Source organism: Balaenoptera acutorostrata, chromosome 19 (assembly GCF_949987535.1).
Source record: "Balaenoptera acutorostrata chromosome 19, mBalAcu1.1, whole genome shotgun sequence".
Classification (NCBI taxonomy): domain Eukaryota; kingdom Metazoa; phylum Chordata; class Mammalia; order Artiodactyla; family Balaenopteridae; genus Balaenoptera; species Balaenoptera acutorostrata.
Window position 1 is genome coordinate 52,640,038 of NC_080082.1, and position 18,346 is coordinate 52,658,383.

The 18,346-nt window shown below is 51.9% G+C and overlaps 1 protein-coding gene across 4 annotated transcripts in view; it reads left to right on the plus strand.

Moving 5' to 3' along the window:
• The window catches only part of RYR1 (ryanodine receptor 1), a 116,732-nt gene that overhangs the window by 62,251 nt on the left and 36,135 nt on the right, over positions 1-18,346 (plus strand). The window contains exons 67-84 of one of the 4 annotated variants that reach the window (XM_057533766.1): positions 812-1,052; positions 3,173-3,260; positions 3,371-3,463; positions 4,061-4,075; positions 5,251-5,421; positions 6,955-7,014; positions 7,285-7,422; positions 7,977-8,089; positions 8,269-8,365; positions 8,619-8,725; positions 10,534-10,585; positions 10,718-10,786; positions 12,134-12,233; positions 12,542-12,621; positions 12,715-12,791; positions 13,412-13,485; positions 14,126-14,143; positions 15,265-15,345. In XM_057533766.1, coding sequence (XP_057389749.1) covers positions 812-1,052; positions 3,173-3,260; positions 3,371-3,463; positions 4,061-4,075; positions 5,251-5,421; positions 6,955-7,014; positions 7,285-7,422; positions 7,977-8,089; positions 8,269-8,365; positions 8,619-8,725; positions 10,534-10,585; positions 10,718-10,786; positions 12,134-12,233; positions 12,542-12,621; positions 12,715-12,791; positions 13,412-13,485; positions 14,126-14,143; positions 15,265-15,345 — 1,674 coding nt within the window. The remainder of the gene's footprint in view (positions 1-811; positions 1,053-3,172; positions 3,261-3,370; positions 3,464-4,060; positions 4,076-5,250; positions 5,422-6,954; positions 7,015-7,284; positions 7,423-7,976; positions 8,090-8,268; positions 8,366-8,618; positions 8,726-10,533; positions 10,586-10,717; positions 10,787-12,133; positions 12,234-12,541; positions 12,622-12,714; positions 12,792-13,411; positions 13,486-14,125; positions 14,144-15,264; positions 15,346-18,346) is intronic. The other 3 variants (XM_057533767.1, XM_057533764.1, XM_057533765.1) reach the window with 3 other exon arrangements.

Consider the following 18,346-nt stretch of genomic DNA (forward strand, 5'->3'; position numbering starts at 1 on the left):
AGGTCATGGGTTAGAAACTGGGTCAGAAGGCTGAGTTCCTTATACAAAGGGTCAGAGGACCAGGTCGAATATCAGGGTCCCCGATATGGACAGTTAGGGTTCTGGGTCAGAGGTCAAGAAGTGAATCTTTAAAAGATTGGGGCTCCTGGTTCAGAAGTTCCATGTCAGGGGAATTTCCTGGTGGTCCAGTGGTTAGGACTCTGGGCTTTCACTGCAGGCGCCTGGGTTCAATCCCTGGTCAGGGAACTAGGATCCCACAAGCCACGCTGCGTGGCCAAAAAAAAAAAATTCATGACTTGTAAGTTCCTTGTCAGGAGTTAAGTTTTGGATCAGGGCCAAGCTAGAGATCAGGGCTGAGGTCAGAGGTCAGAGGCTGTGGTAAGAAACCAGGGTCATAGTCAGAAATCATGTGGTGAGGTATGTCGGGGTATAGACCAGGTCAGAGGTTAAAGACTGGGGTGAGATGTCATAGGCTAGGGTAAGATATCAGGTTAGGATTCAGTTGTTGGAGTCAGAAGTCAAGGACTTGTGTAGGGCTGAGGGGTCACAGTTTCAGGTCAAGGGTTAGGGTTGGGATCCAGGATCAGGGGCTATGTCAGAGGTCACAGCCCGAGGTCAGGAGTGGGATCAGAGGTAGAGGCTGGGGTCAGAAGCCAGGGTCAGGCTGGGGTCGATGACAGCTGCTGGGTCAGAGGTACAGGTCGGAAGTCGTGGGATGGAAACAGAGGTCAGGGGTGCGATCAGAGGTCTTAGGTCAGGTGCTGGAGTCAGTGGCCAGCCAGCAGCACCTGCGCCCCCTCTGGTTCTGCAGTGTTTGCCCAGCCCATCGTGAGCCGGGCCCGGCCTGAGCTCCTGCACTCACACTTCATCCCCACCATCGGGCGGCTGCGCAAGCGGGCGGGGAAGGTGGTGTCCGAGGAGGAGCAGCTGCGCCTAGAGGCCAAGGCGGAAGCCGAGGAGGGCGAGCTCCTGGTGCGGGATGAGTTCTCCGTACTCTGCCGGGACCTGTACGCCCTCTATCCACTGCTCATCCGCTACGTGGACAACAACAGGTCAGCATGTCCCCAGCCGTCCCCCCACACACCCCAGCCTGACCCCCGGCTTCCTCGGACCCCATCTGACCTCTCGCCTCTGACTTGCTATAAACTTCTTGCAATTCTCACTCAGTCCTACCCAACCTTCTGACCCCCAGCCCCTGTTGCTTATGGACCAATAAAAGCCAGCCTGTGTTTTCTCCCCTTCTGCTCCTTTAAACCTCCTGAATCTGAGGCCCTGTGACGACTGCACTATCAGCCATAAGGAGCCGTACTTCTCTCCTCCAGCACTGCGTCTTCAGGCTTGGGTAGACAGGATGCCTGATTTGTGCAGTGAAGTCCAATGGTCAGGCCCTCCTCCATCACTGAGAGAAGAAAGGAAGATAGTCCAGATCTGGCCAGACTAATTTCCCCCAGAAACATAGGTCTTTATAAAAGGGCAAGCGCAGGTATCAACCAATTGCGAACATCTCCCTAAAATCAGAAGCAAAGTTTAAAGAATTATTGAGTCTTAGATGCAGCCAAATCCAGGGATAGTGAGCAAGATTCAACTCCAAGTTCCCTCTGGGTTGAAAAAGATTTTAAGGTTGCATCAGGGCTTTGTGAGAAAGGGTGCTTGGATTGATTAGCTATGTCTGTCATGGAAGCTGAAGCAGAAAGCAGTGGTATGCATGCTGTATACATCCTTGTACACCCAATTTTGTTCTCATGAGTGGGTATCGCTATAGGGTAGATTCCTAGGAGTAGGAGTGTTGGGTCAAAAAGTATAGGCAAGTAAAGTGAGGTATACTCACACAGTGGAATACTACACGGCAATGAAAGTGAGCAAACTGTTGCAACACCCAGCAACATGGATGAATCTCTCAAACATCAGGTTGAATGAAAGAAACCAGAAAATTTTAGAGTACATATCATATCATCTATTTATGTAACATTCAAGAACAGACCAAAATAATTCATGGGCTAGGGGACTTCCCTGGTGTTCCAGTGCTTAAGACTTCGCCTTCCGATGCAGGGGGTGCAGGTTCAATCGGGAGCTAATCCCACATGACTCGCAGCCAAAAAAACCAAAACAGAAAACAGAAGCAATATTGTAACAAATTCAATAAAGACTTTAAAAATGGTCCACATCAAAAAAAATCTTTAGGGGCTCCCGTGGTGGCCAGTGGCTAAGAATCCGCCTGCCAATGCAGCGGACATGGGTTCGAGCCCTGGTCTGGGAAGATCCCACATGCCGCGGAGCAACTATGTGCATGTGCCACAACTAGGGAGCCTGCGCTCTAAAGCCTGCAAGCCACAACTACTGAGCCCGCGCACCTAGAGCCCGTGCTCCGCAACAAGAGAAGCCACCGCAATGAGAAGCCCGCTCACCGCAACGAAGAGTAGCCCCCGCTCACCGCAACTAGAGAAATCACGCGTGCAGCAACGAAGACCCAATGCAGCCAAAAATAAATAAATAAAATAAAATTTTTTTTAAATCTTAAAAAAAAAATTCATGGTCTAGAAGTCTGGATAAGGGCATCTTTCAGACCAGGGACTGGAAATGTTCTATTTCTTGATTTGGGCGGCAGTTACACAAGTGTGTTCACTTGGTGATAATTCATCAAGTTGAAACTTTGTATATATGTTATACTTCAATAAGAAGGTTAGAGAAAGAAAAAACAATTTTTAAGGAATGGTCATTGATTTTTTTTTTTTTTTTTTTTTTTTTTGGCTGTGTTGGGTCTTTGCTGCTGCGTGCGGGCTTTCTCTAGTTGTGATAAGGGGGGCTACTCTTCGTTGTGGTGCGCGGCCTTCTCATTGAGGTGGCTTCTCGTTGCGGAGCATGGGCTTTAGGCGCGTGGGCTTGCTTCAGTAGTTGTGGCTCATGGGCTTAGTTGTTCCACAGCATGTGGGATCTTCCCAGACCAGGGCTCAAACCCGTGTACCTTGCATTGGGAGGCGGATTCTTAACCACTGTGCCACCAGAGAAGCCCTCATTGATCATTTTTAAATCATCTGAATGGCCAGATTACCCTAGAAAGCTCTATCCCTCCCATTGGAGTCTCCGATCCCTCCCCTGAGGTCTCTCCACATGGCCCCCTTCTGTGGGGGTCCCTGCCCTCATCCCTCACCAGCCCCTCCCCCTGCCTGCCCAGGGCACACTGGCTGACCGAGCCCAATCCCAGTGCGGAGGAGCTGTTCAGGATGGTGGGCGAGATCTTCATCTACTGGTCCAAGTCCCACGTGAGTGCCCACCCGCCCTGCCCCTCCTCTCTATAAGCCGAGAAGCTGCTGCCCAAAGATGCCCTCCCCCACTCTGTCTGATCCCCAACACTGCCTCCCCCCACCCCCAGAACTTTAAGCGCGAAGAGCAGAACTTTGTGGTCCAGAATGAGATCAACAACATGTCATTTCTGACTGCAGACAGCAAGAGCAAAATGGCCAAGGTGGGTGCTTTGCGCTGGGAGGAGGACTTGGCGGGGAGGGAGGGAACAGCCTCCTGGGCTTCCTACCTGACCCCTCCTCACCCCGCCAGCCTGCCCTGTCCTAGTCGCATTCCCTGCAGCCCTCATAGCAGCCCCATCTCCCTCCTCCTTCCTCCCCCCCCTTCTCTCATCCCCATCTCCTCCCTCCCGTCTTTTTCCTTCCCCCCCATTTCCCTCTTCTTTCCCATCTCCTCCCTCCGCCCTACATGCTTTCTCCTCCCCATCACCCTCCTCCCCATCTCCCTGTTCCTCATCTTACTCCTCCCTCCTCCCCATCTCCCTCCCCCATCCCAATTTCCTCCTCTCCTTTCACCCACTTCTTTCCTTCTATCCCATTATCCCACATCTCCCCCTTTCCTCTCCCCTTATCCTTCCCAGAAGGACAGGGTCTAAAGAACAAACCCACCACCCTGAGTGAGGTCTGGAAATGCCCAGCTGGGGGATTTGCATCAGGGTGGGGCAGAGGAGCTGCAGTTAGGGCTGACTTGGAGGGGGCCTGGGGTTCTCGGAGGAACTGGGGTAACACTTCTTGTCTCTGTCTGCAACCTGATGAAGCAGGCGGGAGATGTACAGGTCAGCCCCACGTCTGGGACCTTCCGCATGGCTCTTGGCTAACACCCTCTACCCCGCTCCCAACCCCAGCCTCTGCTCTGCCTCCAGAAAACCCCTGCCCCTGTTCCCCACCCCTCATCCTTGGCTCCTAGCCCCCATTCCTCCGCCCCACCTCCCACCAACCATTCCCTTCCCGTCCCTCAACTTTTGGCTGTTGAAATTTTTTTAACATTTGTTAAAAAAATAACCAGCTCCCCTCTCAGCTTTCCCCAAAGCTTCAAAGCACTTTGGACTGAGGTCCCAGGGAATGGGAATGGGGGTGGGAAAGTCACGTGCATGGCTGGGGTTTAAGGCCTGGGCTCTGGAATCAGATGGACTTGGGTTAGAATCCTGACTCTTGGCAGTTAGCTGTGTGACCTTGGACAAGTGTATTAACCTTTTGAGCTTTGGAAGGCATCCAGTCAGTGGCCCCCCAGCCCCAGGGCTCGTGAGGACCCAGTGAGGTGCTGCATGTGCTGGCACATGGGCCATGCTCCATATCACAGGCTGGCATGGATGCGGCTCTGGCCGAAGCTTGTCACCGGGGCTTCTCATTGGCATGACTGGGGTGGCCCAGGCCGTGGGTCTGCACCCAAGGCTCCAGAACATGGCTGTGGGACTCTGTGCTCTGTACTTCTGCTTCCAGATCTTTCTGGATCTTTTTTGCATCTTCTGTCTCCTTGTCTGTCTCAGTCTCTCAGTGTCTCTCTCTCTCTCTCTTTTTCTTCCAACTTCTCTTGTCTCTTGGGACTCTTTACAGTTCTACATCTTCATTTCATTCTTGGGAACTCTGTCTTGGGCTCTGAAGGGGGGCTTGTAAGTGTTGTGTAGGGGCAGGAGGGGTGTCCTACTGAAAATTCTGGGGCGATTCTGGGAGAAGACTGCTAGAAGTTGAGAAAGCCTGGAATGGAGGGAAATCTGGAAGGATTTGGGGTAGAAGTTGGAATTTGGGACAGAGGCTTGGGTCTGGGAGGGTCTGGGGTCAGGGATGGGGGTCTGAAGTGAAAGATCAGCAAGGTCTGGGGTGGCAACTGGGATGGGACGGGGCTGCCTAGTATTCAGGCGGGGGCTGGAGTGTGGACAATGGTAGCTGGTTGGGGCTGGAGCAGGGGCCAGGCTGAGACTCAGGCTGGCGCTGAGCCCCCGTGTCCCCACAGTCAGGTGGCTCAGACCAGGAACGCACCAAGAAGAAGCGCCGGGGGGACCGGTACTCCGTGCAGACATCGCTGATTGTGGCCACGCTCAAGAAGATGCTGCCCATCGGCCTGAATATGTGTGCACCCACTGACCAGGAGCTCATTACACTGGCCAAGACCCGCTATGCCCTGGTGCCTGCTCAGCCCCTTTCTGAGAACCTACCAGGATCCCACTCAGCACTCCCACTAAGCCCCTGGGACCCTACTGAACTCCCAGCATCCCACTAAGGGCCCTCCCTTAGGACCCTACTGAGCCCTTCTCCAGGAGCCTGAGGATTCACTGGGCCTCCTAGGATGCCCTGAGCCTTCCCACAGGATGCTGAGAACCCTACTTGGGATGCTCTCAGAGCTCTGGGACCAAAGGACCATAACTGGGACCCCACTGGAAACTGGAAAGGCCACTAAGACCCTTGGGACCCAAGGACCACACTGAGCCTTCAGGGACCCTACTGAGCACCACCCCCCTGCCATGCCAAACCTGCTGGGACCCTGAGGACCCCAGCTGAGACACCATGAGCCCCCCTGAGACTCCTCCAAGCCCTCTACCAGGACCTCCCCAAGTCCCTCGGGACCCACTGAGCCCCTCAGGACCCCATTGGCCCCCCCCCGAACCTCTGGGTTCCCATTGACCTCTCCAGCTCACCACATCTTTCCCTCAGGACCCTGCTGACCCCTCCCCCGGGACTCTGTTGACACCCAACTGAGCCCCCAAAGACTCTCAGGGGCCCAGTGAGCACCCTGTGACCCTAAGTAGCCCCCAGGATTCTAATGGCTTCTTCCGCAGGACCACACCGAAACCTCTGAGGTCTCAAGGGTGATTGGGATCAATTGACCCTGCCCCTGAATCCTTCTGAGCCCTCTGGGGCCCCAAAGAGGCCTCCCAGGACCCCTTTTATCCATTGTATGGGATAACAACCCCCCTCCCTGATCCTTTTTGGCCTCAGGGACCCAAGAAGCCCTCCCAGGACTCTGCCCCAAGACCCCTAGAACCCCAGGACCCTGCTAAGCACCCTGACAATCTACTAACCCCCAGGGCCCTGAAGACCACTGACTCTCCCCTGATATCACAAGCACCCCCTTTCTCCTCCTAGGACCTGTTGAGTACTGCTGAGATCCCTAAGAGCCCTCCTGGGCCCCTCTGCCCACTTAACTTCATCATGAGGGCCCCCTCTCCTGGGACCCTAAGGAAACCCCACCCTACTGATCCCTCCTTTAGCCTCCGTGTAAACCCCACCAGTGACTTGGGTGATCTGCCTGACCCCCTATGACCTCTGCTGACCTTATCGTCTCCTTCTAATCCCCCTCACCCACCTCTTAATCTTCAGAAACTCCCTGCCCATCTCCTACTTACTCCCAGCTCCACTCTGACCCTCTTCTGACCTTTTTTGACATTTGGGGATAGCCTCATGTCACCCCCTACCTCCTCTCACACCCCCAACGAGGCCCCTCTAATCCTGTCTCTTCAAGGTGCCTCTGTGGCCTCTGATCCCCTCTAGGACTCCTCTCTGACCACTCCTGACCTGTGGATCCTTTCAGTTTCTCTCGGATCTTCCCCACACAAGCCTCTCACCAGTTGCTGGGGTGATGGGGCTGGAAGGGAAAGGGTTGTAGGTCAAGGAGGACGCTTGGCCCTCCAGAGTGACCCAGCCTGTCATGTCTCCCCAGAAAGACACAGATGAGGAGGTCCGGGAATTTCTGCAAAACAACCTTCACCTTCAGGGAAAGGTACGCCTCCTCCTCCTTAACGTGCAACCGAAACGGGCATGTCGGGTTAATAGCAAGAGTAACAGCCGACGTTTGAGCACTTACTATGTATCAGGCATCGAAAGAGGGACCTTGTATTCGGCACCCCAGTGAATCATCACAGCATTGAATGGGGGACGGAGCGGCCGGAGAAGCCAACTCTGCGCAGAGGGGCGCTCCGAGAAGCCCGGCTGAGAGAGGAGGGAGCGGGCAGGGGAGGGGCCTCATGCTGACCGTCCTTCCTCCTCTCAGGTCGAAGGCTCCCCTTCTCTACGCTGGCAGATGGCCCTGTACCGGGGCCTCCCGGGCCGCGAGGAGGACGCTGACAACCCGGAGAAAATCGTGCGCAGAGTCCAGGAAGTGTCTGCAGTGCTCTATCATCTGGAGCAGGTGTCTTACTACTGAGTTGCCGAAGCTTGCGTCTCTGGGCGGGGCCTGGGGCGGTCCTTGAGCCTGTGGGCGGGGCCTGCGGTTGAACCTTGGGACTCTGAGCGGGGCAAGGGGCGGGCCTTTAATCTGTTGGGGGTGGTGACAGTTGAGTTTAAAGCGAGACTTAGAATGGAAACTTTGATCTGGGGGTAGGACCTGGAGCTTAATCTTGGGCCTGGGAACGGCGACAGGGGCAGAACTTTGGGTCTGCGAGTCAGGCCCAGTGAAGACGCCTTGACTCTGCGGGCAGTGCCTTGGGCGGGTCTGGAGATTGGGGCGGGGTCTGGGTAGTGGCCCCGGGTCTGCGGGCGGGGCGTAGGAGGGAAATTTCAGTCTGTAAGCAGAGTAGTACAGGTCAGAACCTTGACTCTGTGGGTGGAGCCAGGGTGTTTCTGTGGCCCTGTGAGTCGGGCCTGAATTTGGACGTGGGCACTGATGGGCAGTTTCATTCGGGGCTGGAAGTGAGAATCAGACCAGGGACAGTCTGGAGACGTGACAGATAATCCCGCCTCCAGATCGAGCACCCTTATAAGTCCAGGAAGGCCGTGTGGCACAAGCTCTTGTCCAAGCAGCGCCGGAGGGCGGTCGTCGCCTGTTTCCGCATGACCCCCCTGTACAACCTGCCCACGTAAGACACCCCCCCCCCATGGAGGAGGTAACCTCTAGGGGCCTTGGAGAAAGAGTGGCTGAAGAGGCAAGAGGATGGAGTGTCAACCCCAGTGGGGTCTTGGGGAGCGGAGATGTGTGGGAGGACAGAGAGGCGTGGATGGGGAGGTCTCGGCGACACCGCACATCTTTCCCCCGAAGGCACCGGGCCTGTAACATGTTTGTGGAGAGCTACAAGGCGGCGTGGATCCTGACTGAAGACCACAGTTTCGAGGACCGCATGATAGATGACCTTTCAGTGAGCTGGGGCCTGCCTGGGAGTGTCGGGGCAGAGTGGAATAGGACTGGGGCCCAGCCGTCCATTGTACACCTCCAGGGGTGGGTCGCCCTTCGCACTGGGGGGTATGGGAACCAGGGCCCCTGGCTTGGGCAGAACCAGGGGAGGGTGCAGGATGTGGGGGAAGAGAAAAAAAAAACAGCCCAGCAGGGCTAGAGGGGAGACAGGTGGGGACCCTAGAAGCCCCTCCCCCGAGCCCCACACCTCCCTCCAGAAAGCTGGTGAGCAGGAGGAGGAGGAGGAAGAGGTGGAGGACAAGAAGCCAGACCCCCTGCACCAGCTGGTCCTGCACTTCAGCCGTACCGCCCTGACTGAAAAGAGGTGAGGCCCCTTCCTAGGTCCCAGAGAGAAACCCGCTACCTCTGCCCACTCCCGCAACCTCCCTGTTACTCAAGAGAGACCCTCTGTGTGGGAGCCCCATAGCGGATCTTCTAATATCATTTTACTAGGACAGGCAGAGCTCCCACGTACCATTGTGCAGACTGAGCACTTCACAAGGGCATCTCCTCTGAAGTGTTCACATCACAGGCAATATTGATTTAGGCTTTTTCTAGAAGAAAATGTCTTGCTCAAACAAAATCAGTATACTACAGTATATTATAGGGAGAAAATCAGAATATCATGACAAATTTCCAACAGATGGCAGTGAGGAAGGGGGGCCTTTTTCTAATTCACACAAAAGCTTCGTATGGGCTAGTGGCAGTCATGGGAATAAATAGCAGTGTTTATTAAATGTTTTTCTATGTGTCAAGCATCATGCTAAACACTTGACATATAGATCCTCTCCCTTAATCGTCACACTATGAGATAGATATTATTATCAACTTTTTTTTGTGGATGAGGAAGTGGAGGCACAGAGATTTGTTTTTCTTATGTAATATCAAGTCAGGAGGTAGAGAGTCCAGGGCTGGGCAGTGGCACAATGACGCTGACAGGGACCCAGGCTCGTTCAGGATGTCTGCCCAGCCATTCTGAGCTGTTGCCTGGTGGTTACAATATGGATGCTGAACATCCAGGCGTCACGACCACATGTCAGGCAGAAAGAAGGGGAAAGGCTTTCCCTTAAGCAAGACCAAAATCTTTTTGTCCAAGGAAAGCTCTCCTTGGTGGGCTTCTGCACATGTTTCATTGGCCAGAATTCTGACATCAGGCCACCACAAGTTGCAAGGGAGACTGGGAAGCTGAGTATTCTGTTTTCTGTCCTCTGGGATGGCAATGACCCTGGAGTTAGACTATGCAGGTTTGAATCCCAGTACAAGCTCTATGGTTTGAATCCCAGTACAAGCTCTATGACCAATACAAGCTCTATGACCCTGGCGAAGAAGGATCTGTGTGCCTCAGTTTCCCTCATCTGTAAAATGGGGCTAGTAATCCAATTGACCCTTGAACAATGCAGGGGTTAGGGGTACTGACCCTCCATGTGGTCAAAAGTCCAGGTATAACTCTATAGTTGGCCCTCCATATCTGCGGTTCTGCATCCATGGATTCAACCAACCATGGATTGTATAGTACTGTAGCAGTATTTATTCTTAAAAATGCACTATAAGTGGACCTGTGCAGTTCAAAACTATATTGTTCAAGGGTTAACTATATATCTACCTAATTGAATTACTGTGAGAATTAATTTGTTATTATATACAAAGCGCTTGGAACAGAAACCAACCTAGAGTAAACTCAATGGGTGCTGGCCATTACTTCTGCGGTTATTAGTATTATTATTATAGAGGAGACCTAAGGAGGTGGTTGGTCATAGTTGTCAGGTGAGCCAACCAGTTGTCAGGTGGCAAGATGGCCCGGGAAGCTCCAGGCTTCCATCACACCATCACAGCAACCCCAGTGGAAAGGGAGCAGCTCTATCAATAGCTTCAGAAAACTCCCAGAATGAATTCCACTGGACCAGAGTGGACCACATGACCATCTCTTACCTATTATTGTAGCCAAGCAGATAGAAAGTACTGATTGGCTCAGCCTTGATCACATGCCCAGTCTGGCAATGGAGAGTCCTACCCCATCTGAACCACACAGCCTGAGCATGGGGAGGGGTGGCTCTCCAAAGGAAAACTGGAAGCTGTTATAAGATGGGGTTCCTCTCTACTGGGTCCTGACTGTCTCCCCACTTACTTCCTCAGCAAACTGGATGAAGATTACTTGTATATAGCGTATGCCGATATCATGGCAAAGGTGAGGCCCTGCCCCCATTTAGGGCAGGTTCCCTTCCCCCTCAGCTGCAATGCCTGTCCACTGAAAGGGCTGGAACTGGCCTGGGGTATCTCTTCTGTTCACCGTCATCTCTAACTGATGCCCTATCCCCAGAGCTGCCACCTGGAGGAGGGAGGGGAGAATGGCGAAGCTGAAGAAGAGGAGGTTGAGCTTTCCTTTGAGGTAGGTGGGATCAAGTAGTCCCTGAAGAAAGGGATGGGGGATCCTGACTTCATTATCCCCCATTCAGTCAGCATGTGTTCACAGAGCAACGCTCTGGGCCCGGCCCTGGGCTGGGTGATGTTGGGCACATAGCAGCGGCCAGGCCAGTCTACTGGGGAGACAGCTACATCAAGCAGACAGTAACAGCACAGAGTGTCCACCGTGGTGATGAGGGGAGCTCCAGCAAAATGGTCAGGGCGGGAATGGGGAGGCACGGGCAGAGGGGTCAGGGCGGGGGGAAGCCAGGGAAGCTCAGGGGGTCATGCGGGCCCAGGCAAGACGCCTGATCCAGCCCGGGGGCAAGGGTTTCAGGGAGGGTTTCTCAGAGGAAGGGATGTCTGAGCAGAAGGATAGAAGGAATGTGCCAGTTGAAGAAAAAGGGAAAGGTGTTCCAGGTAGGGGCACAGCTTACGCAAAGGCCAGGCAGTGAGAAAGAGCTAGTAAATGCAATTAACCCATCCTTTCACTCATTAAGGTGATCAGCAAGCATTTCCCCAAGTTTCTCAACCTTTTTTCTGTCAGGGTCCCCTTTGGCATCCGATGAGTCCTTTCTCAGAATCATGTACTTAAATATATAAAACGAATCCATAGCAGAGGAAACAAGCATATTGAAATAGTTGTCAAAATATTGCTTTAAAAATTTGTGATACAGTAATCTCTGTACTTCTTTATTAATCTACCAAATAACAAGAACTAACAGTGGATCCAGTAGCTACTGTAATTGATAAGTAGTGATGAACATAAGTGATATTTCGAGGGAATTCCCTGGTGGTCCAGTGGTTAGGACTCGGTGCTTTTAATGCCAGGGGCCCGGGTTCAATCCCGCAAGCTGCGCAGTGCGGCCAAAAAAAAAAAAAAGTGATGTTTCGAGATGTCTTCAAAAATGATGTGATATGGAAACATCTGTGATTTGTATGGATGACACAGCCACGGATTCTGCTAATACTGCTGTGATTTATGGCCTCATCCATAATGGAAGGAAATGCTACATTTCAGATGGAGGGTGGGAAATATAAATATATAACTTTTTTCCCCATCCATGTTCACAGACCCCTGGGATTTTATCCGTTGACCCCTTGGAGGTGCATGGGGCCAGGTTACGATTGCTCCATGCCCAGCCCTGTGTAGGTGCAGGAGACAAATCGCAGACTTAAGTCCCAGGGGATAGAAGGAGCTTACAGTTGAAGGAATGAGCCAGGGGATGTGGCTGGAGCAGGAAGGGCAGCGGTGAGGGCAAGCCTGTGAGAGGGCAAGGCTGGGCTGGTGAGCCTGGACTCACTCAGCTCCGTGGGCCGGGCTCTGCTGCAGGAGAAAGAGATGGAGAAGCAGAGGCTCCTGTACCAGCAGGCGCGGCTGCACAACCGGGGCACCGCGGAGATGGTGCTCCAGATGATCAGTGCCTGCAAAGGTGCCCTGCACGTGCATTCAGCTCCTCCTGAGTAAACCCATCCTGTCCCCAGCCCACCCATCCCCTGTGGACCCAGCGGGCACACTCTCCCACCCTTCATGCATGTGGATTGCACTCACGCACTTGCCTTGCAATTTATCACCAATTCCTTCAATGCTGATCACCCCTGCATACGCGCCCTTGCACTCTCCTCTGCCCCACTCTCTGACATCCCCCGGGATGGCTGTTTTCTGGTGAGTGAAGAACCCTGCTCCCAAACTGAGTGGACCATCCGTTGCCTACCCCACCCCCCAACCCATCCCCTCCAGGAGAGACGGGTGCCATGGTGTCCTCCACCCTGAAGCTGGGCATCTCCATCCTGAACGGAGGCAATGCCGATGTGCAGCAGGTAATGGGCGAAGGGACTTGGGAGGGGAGCTGGGAGGGGTGGGAGGTTCCTGTGCGACCCCCAGTTCCCCCTCCACTCCCACCCCCTCTGCAGAAAATGCTGGATTACCTGAAGGACAAGAAGGAAGTTGGCTTCTTCCAGAGTATCCAGGCGCTGATGCAAACCTGCAGGTGGGCTCTAGTGCATGTCTTTAGTGAAGCTGCCTGGTGTGGCTGAGCCCCCAGTCCCCGTACCACCTCCGGTTCCAGGTCTGTTCTCTTGGTTCCAGGAAGAGAGACACACTCAGACCAGCTCAAATAATAGGGAGTTTATTATAAGGATTCACATGGAACGATAAGGGAGGCAAAATGCCACAGACTTTAAGAACGGGTTGTATTAAGGATCCAGACAGCTGGAGCCGGAAGTTTGTTGAGTCTTCAAGGGACACTCAGGCAGCAGGGACTTGGGGCTCTTTCCGATGACCCCTATTCATATGGCTCCACTACCGTCTGCCTTTGTTCTCCTCTTGCGGTTGACTGACTTTCACTGCCTCTCTGAAGCTTTTGCTAATTGATGGTTTCTGTTTCCTTCTGATTTCAACTTTTATACATTTCATCCTTGCCCCACCTGACCTCACAGCTGCCACTGCATAGCTTCTCTCAGCTCTTGGTTTCTGCTTCCTCTTGATTTCAGCTCACTCATGGTTTACGATGGCTCACCACCCTCCACCGTGGGGGAGCTACCAGTCTCTGGAAGAGAGGAGGGCAGAGGCCTCAGCACATCTTCACCATCTTTCCTTTCTTTCCCTCAGTGTCCTGGATCTCAATGCCTTCGAGAGACAGAACAAGGCAGAGGGGCTGGGCATGGTGAATGAGGATGGAACCGGTGAGGCCTTCTTGGGCTTCCCTCTCCCTGGGGCATCCCCTTCTTTCAGGATCCACCCCCCTCCCCCCCAATTGCCCAGAGCTCCCTTCCACCAAGACACCTTCCCTCCCCAAGAGCATGCCCAGGTTTCCCCCCTGCAGTGGTCCCCAGTCCTGCCCCCCCCCATTCCTCCAGAGTCTCCCTCCCCATGGTCCCACCCCTGGGTGTCCTTCTGTGTTCTCTCACCCATCACCACATGGACCCCACCCTCCACATGCCCCAAGTCTCCAGCCCTGCTTGCTGTTCTCTCATTAATGTCCCTAATCTGAGTTAATCGAGTCTCCTCTTTGCCGTGTTGTGACGTGCCTAACCTTTCTGCCCTGATCCTCGCCTCCTGCCTCTCCACCTGTACCTACCCATCTCTCTCTTTCTCTTCCCTCTTCTTTCTTCCTCTCTGCTTTTACCCTCTTCTTGTTCTCTTCTTTGCTTCCTTGCTCCTTGTCGCTCTCTCTCTCTGTGGGTTGTTTCTCTCTCTGTGTCTGTGCCTTCATCCCTGACCATGTCTCTGTGTGTGTTTTTCTGTCTCTCTCTCTGTCCCCTTCTGCCTTTCTTTTTCCCTCTTTTCTTCTGCTTCTTCCTCTCATCCTGTTGGCTGCCCCAGTCATCAACCGCCAGAACGGTAATTCCCCTAGTCCATTTCCCGTGCTGTGCTACTGCCACCCCTTGCTTCTAACCCCGAACCATCCCCTCCACCTGGGGGCTGAGGATTTGGGTCATCCAGGGGAGGGAGGGTCCATGCCCGAGGAAAGTCTCGAGATCAGGGGTCCAGAGACCAAGATTCGGGTCCCAGATTAGCCACTAACAACACATGGGACTCTTACCTTCCGTAAGCCTCAGTTTCCCCATGTGTAAAATAGAAGCTAGAGAAGATGGCAAAGATCCCTTTCCAGCTGGATGTTCTCGGACTTCCAGACCCAGATTCTCAGTCCCGAGGTGGGGTGAACCCCTCTCCCACCTGCCCTGCTCTCTGCGCCCGCGACCCCATGTTGATCGAGTCTGCGGCTCCCATCCACCAACCAGATTGGTTGCCCCCAAGCAGCCACTCTGATTGGTGTGCGTGCCTCCTCTGCGCCTGCTCTGGTTGGCCCGAACCTTCACTATCTAGCCTTCCCTCCCCTACAGCCCACAGTGATTGGCTTCTTTCAGATGCCCGTTCTGATTGGCCCATGTTTACACGCCTCCCCCTCTGCTTCTCCTGGATTGGCTGCTTTCAAGGCATCAGAGCCAATTGGCTGGCTTTGGATTCCATCCCCCTGCTCAATCCCCTCCAGCTCAGAGCCTTTGCGTGAAAGTGACTCTGACCCCCATAATCCATTAACCGCCCCACGCCGTCCTGGAGGGGGGCTGAGGGAGGTAACAGCAGCCGGAACCTCTGCTAGGTCGACAGACACTCCCAGCTGTCACACAGGTGGTGACATCAAAGGGACACTGATATCGTAGACAGACACTTGAGGCCCCAGCTTCATAACTCAGGGCACCTCAGTTTCCATCTGCTGATGTCCTGGACTCTGGTGTCATGGATGCCCGTGGACCTCATGCTGTCTTTAAAGTGATGGCTGCTCCTCCCTGCGCGCCCCATGCTTTCTGCATGCGTGTGCAGTGTGCATGGGCCGTGTGCATGCGTGTGCAGTGTGCATGGGCCGTGTGCATGCGTGTGCAGTGTGCATGGGCCGTGTGCATGCGTGCTGTGTCCTGGCGCATCTGATCCCTTCTGGCCCTTTCCCCCCCTCTTCCACCCAGGAGAGAAGGTCATGGCAGATGATGAATTCACCCAAGACCTGTTCCGATTCCTGCAATTGCTCTGCGAGGGGCACAATAATGGTGAGGAGGAGGGCTGGGTGACAGAGAGAGAAGGCCAGGGTTTGGGGTCGGCCTGGAAGGGTTGCCTGAGTTAATCTCCAGTCTCCTCTTCCCTTTATCAGTGATGGCCTCAATCCCCCCATCCAGGCCTTGTCCTCAATCCCATTGTCGTTCATTCTTTACTTTCAGCCAGTGTCAAGTGCTGCCTGCCCACCTTCCTAAATCTCTCTTGAATGTCTGGAGCCTAGCCACTTTGCTTCACTTTCACCTCCTCTAGCCAGTCCAATTCCCCAAAAGCAATCTGCCAAAACCCAATTTGGCCCCAAATCAATTTTCACAAAGGAGCAATTCGCCACATGCCATTTTTCCACAGGCATTTTGCAGCAGCTGCCAAAGTTCAGTAAATGTGGTAGATTGCCATACTCTGGGTCTGTAGAGGGAAAATTTGCCTGGCATTTTTAAATGAATCTATTAGAACCACCTATTAATTTTGCTTATAAAATACTTGGCCACGATGAAGGCCTACAGACTCTTTCCTAACTTAAACAAGTTTGAGTTTTCACAACTTTTGTTCTGGTTCAGGCAATATAACCAGATCAAGGATGACACAGCAAGTTAATTAAATACATCATTGGTGAGAAAACATAACCTCGTGTGGCACACAGCTTACGTTAAAGGAATAGTTGAAATTCTGAACAGTAAACATTGTACCCAACGCAGTTTCCTATGACAAACATGTACAGTCTCAAGGTTGTGGTTATAACACTTAGTGGGTGATAAGAAACCACAGACTGCCCAGAAGTGAACCTTCACGACAAGAATGGGAGTAATTATAAATCTAACCTCCATAGAACCTGCACCCAACTTGGCTAGTGTTCTTTAAGGTAAACATCTTTAATCTTTACTTTTTTCTTTTCAACAAAGGATAAAGCATGATCCATTGTTTTGTATTATCATAAGCTCTTATGTCCACAGCTAGTTTTTCTTCAAGGTTTATTAAATACCTTTATGCCATGTGACTGGGGTTTTCTTTCTTTAACAAAGGTGGAATCAGTCTTTGGGGCTTAGAATGAATTTTATTCCCTGGGTCTATGACTTTTGGGAAATGAGAATGTTCTTTCGGTGGGATTTCTCTCTCCCACCAAATTTGCAATCTGGTCCTCTGCCCAAATTTGTGGATTCATTAACCAGCCCAGTCGAATAAATATTTGAAATATCTTTCAAATCTCAGAGGCCTTGCATGTCTTGAGTATTCAGTGCCATTCAGAGCAGACAAAGGCCGGGGAGCCGTATTAACCATTTAGGCATACAGTCTGATTTAAATGAACACAGAAAAAGGAATTAGAAAACAGGGTTGATGGGAAAGCCTGTCCATTTGCTTATAAAATCTTGAATATCTGAGTATACTTTTCATCTGTAATGTGAAACCAGGCAAAATGGACATTCAGCCTGCTATAGTGATTGTGAAGTGGCTATAGGGAAATCAGGTGGAAGTAAAACTTTGGGAGAAAAAAACTTTCAAGGGCTGTTGAAGCCATCCTGGGCAACATGACATTGCTATAACATCAAAAGGATTTAACTGAAGCTTGTTTTCATTGCCTTGATAATTTGATGAATTGGTCATTTGGCAAATGAGTCTACAGAGGTGGTTCTCAAACTCAAGCGTACCTAAGAATCACCAGGAGGCCTTGTTAAACTAGACTTTTGGACCCCATCCCAGATTTTCTGATTTGGTAATTCTGGGGCGGAGCCCAGGAATTTGCATTTCTAACAGGTTTCCTTCCGGAAGATGCTGACGCTGCTGGTCTGGGCCCATGTTTTGAGAGTCACTGCTCCAAAGTGCAGCTCTTAACCTCAGCACTCTCTTTAAGGCCCTTTAAGAACAGCTACTGTTTATTGAGCACTTATGTGCCAGGTTCTGTCCTCAATTCATTATATATGCTAAAGCATTAAAACCTCACCAAAGTTCTTTAAAGTAGGGCCTATTGTGACCACCGTGTTACATATGGGGGAACCGAGGCACAGTCTGCCACTCAGAGAGGTTCAATAACTTGCCTGAGGTCACACAGCGAGGAATTTGCGCAGTCAACTCCTACTCATCTTTCAGGTCAGAGGTCAGAGGTCCCCTCCTCCAAGAAGCCCTCCCTGAACACCTTGTCTGGGTCAGGCATCTCCTCTGGGCTCCTCCAACCCCCTGAGCTTCCCCCATCACAACCTTTATCATCATCATCATTATTATTCCAGAACGTCTCAACCACACACTGAAGTAGAGAGAATGGTATAATAAGCCCCCAAGAAGCCATCACTCAGCTCTAACAGTTATCAGCTTTCTGCCATAGAACAATGTTTTTCATAGTGGGAACCAACTCACCAGAGGGTCGTGAATCAAGTTTATCGCAGAGGTTCTCATTCCTAATTGCGCATTGGTATGCCTGGGGAGCTTTACAAGACACTAAAGATCAGGTTTCACTCAGATATTCTAATTTAATTGGTCTGGGATGGGGTCTGAGCACTGGGATATCTAAAATCCTCCAGGTGGTTCTAATGTGCAGCCCGGGTTGGGAGGTTGAGAACTACACATTTAGTGGGTTGAGTTCAGAATTCATTTGTAGTTAACTAGACGAGTACAAGACAGAAAATAGCAGAATGTATGGCACATAGTAAGGGTATGTGAAACTTCTGTTTCAGGTATATGTGGATGTAATTTCAGATTAGACACGCGTACTGGGTCTCAGTGTAAATATGTACTGGATTTCCTACTGTAGGTTGCCATTAGAAAAGACTGAAAAATTACTACATGATAATATAAACTTCACAAGGGCAGGGACTTTGTTTTCTTTTACTGCTGTATCTCCAGGGCACATAATAAATGCTCAGGAAATTTGTAGTATCAAAGTATGTGACCAATCTTCATCTCCCGTTAGCATATAGTATATGCTCAATAAATATATATTGAATAAATGAACAAATAAATAACAAATGCTTATCTCCTCTGGTTCTTGGTAGGTGCTCAATAAATATT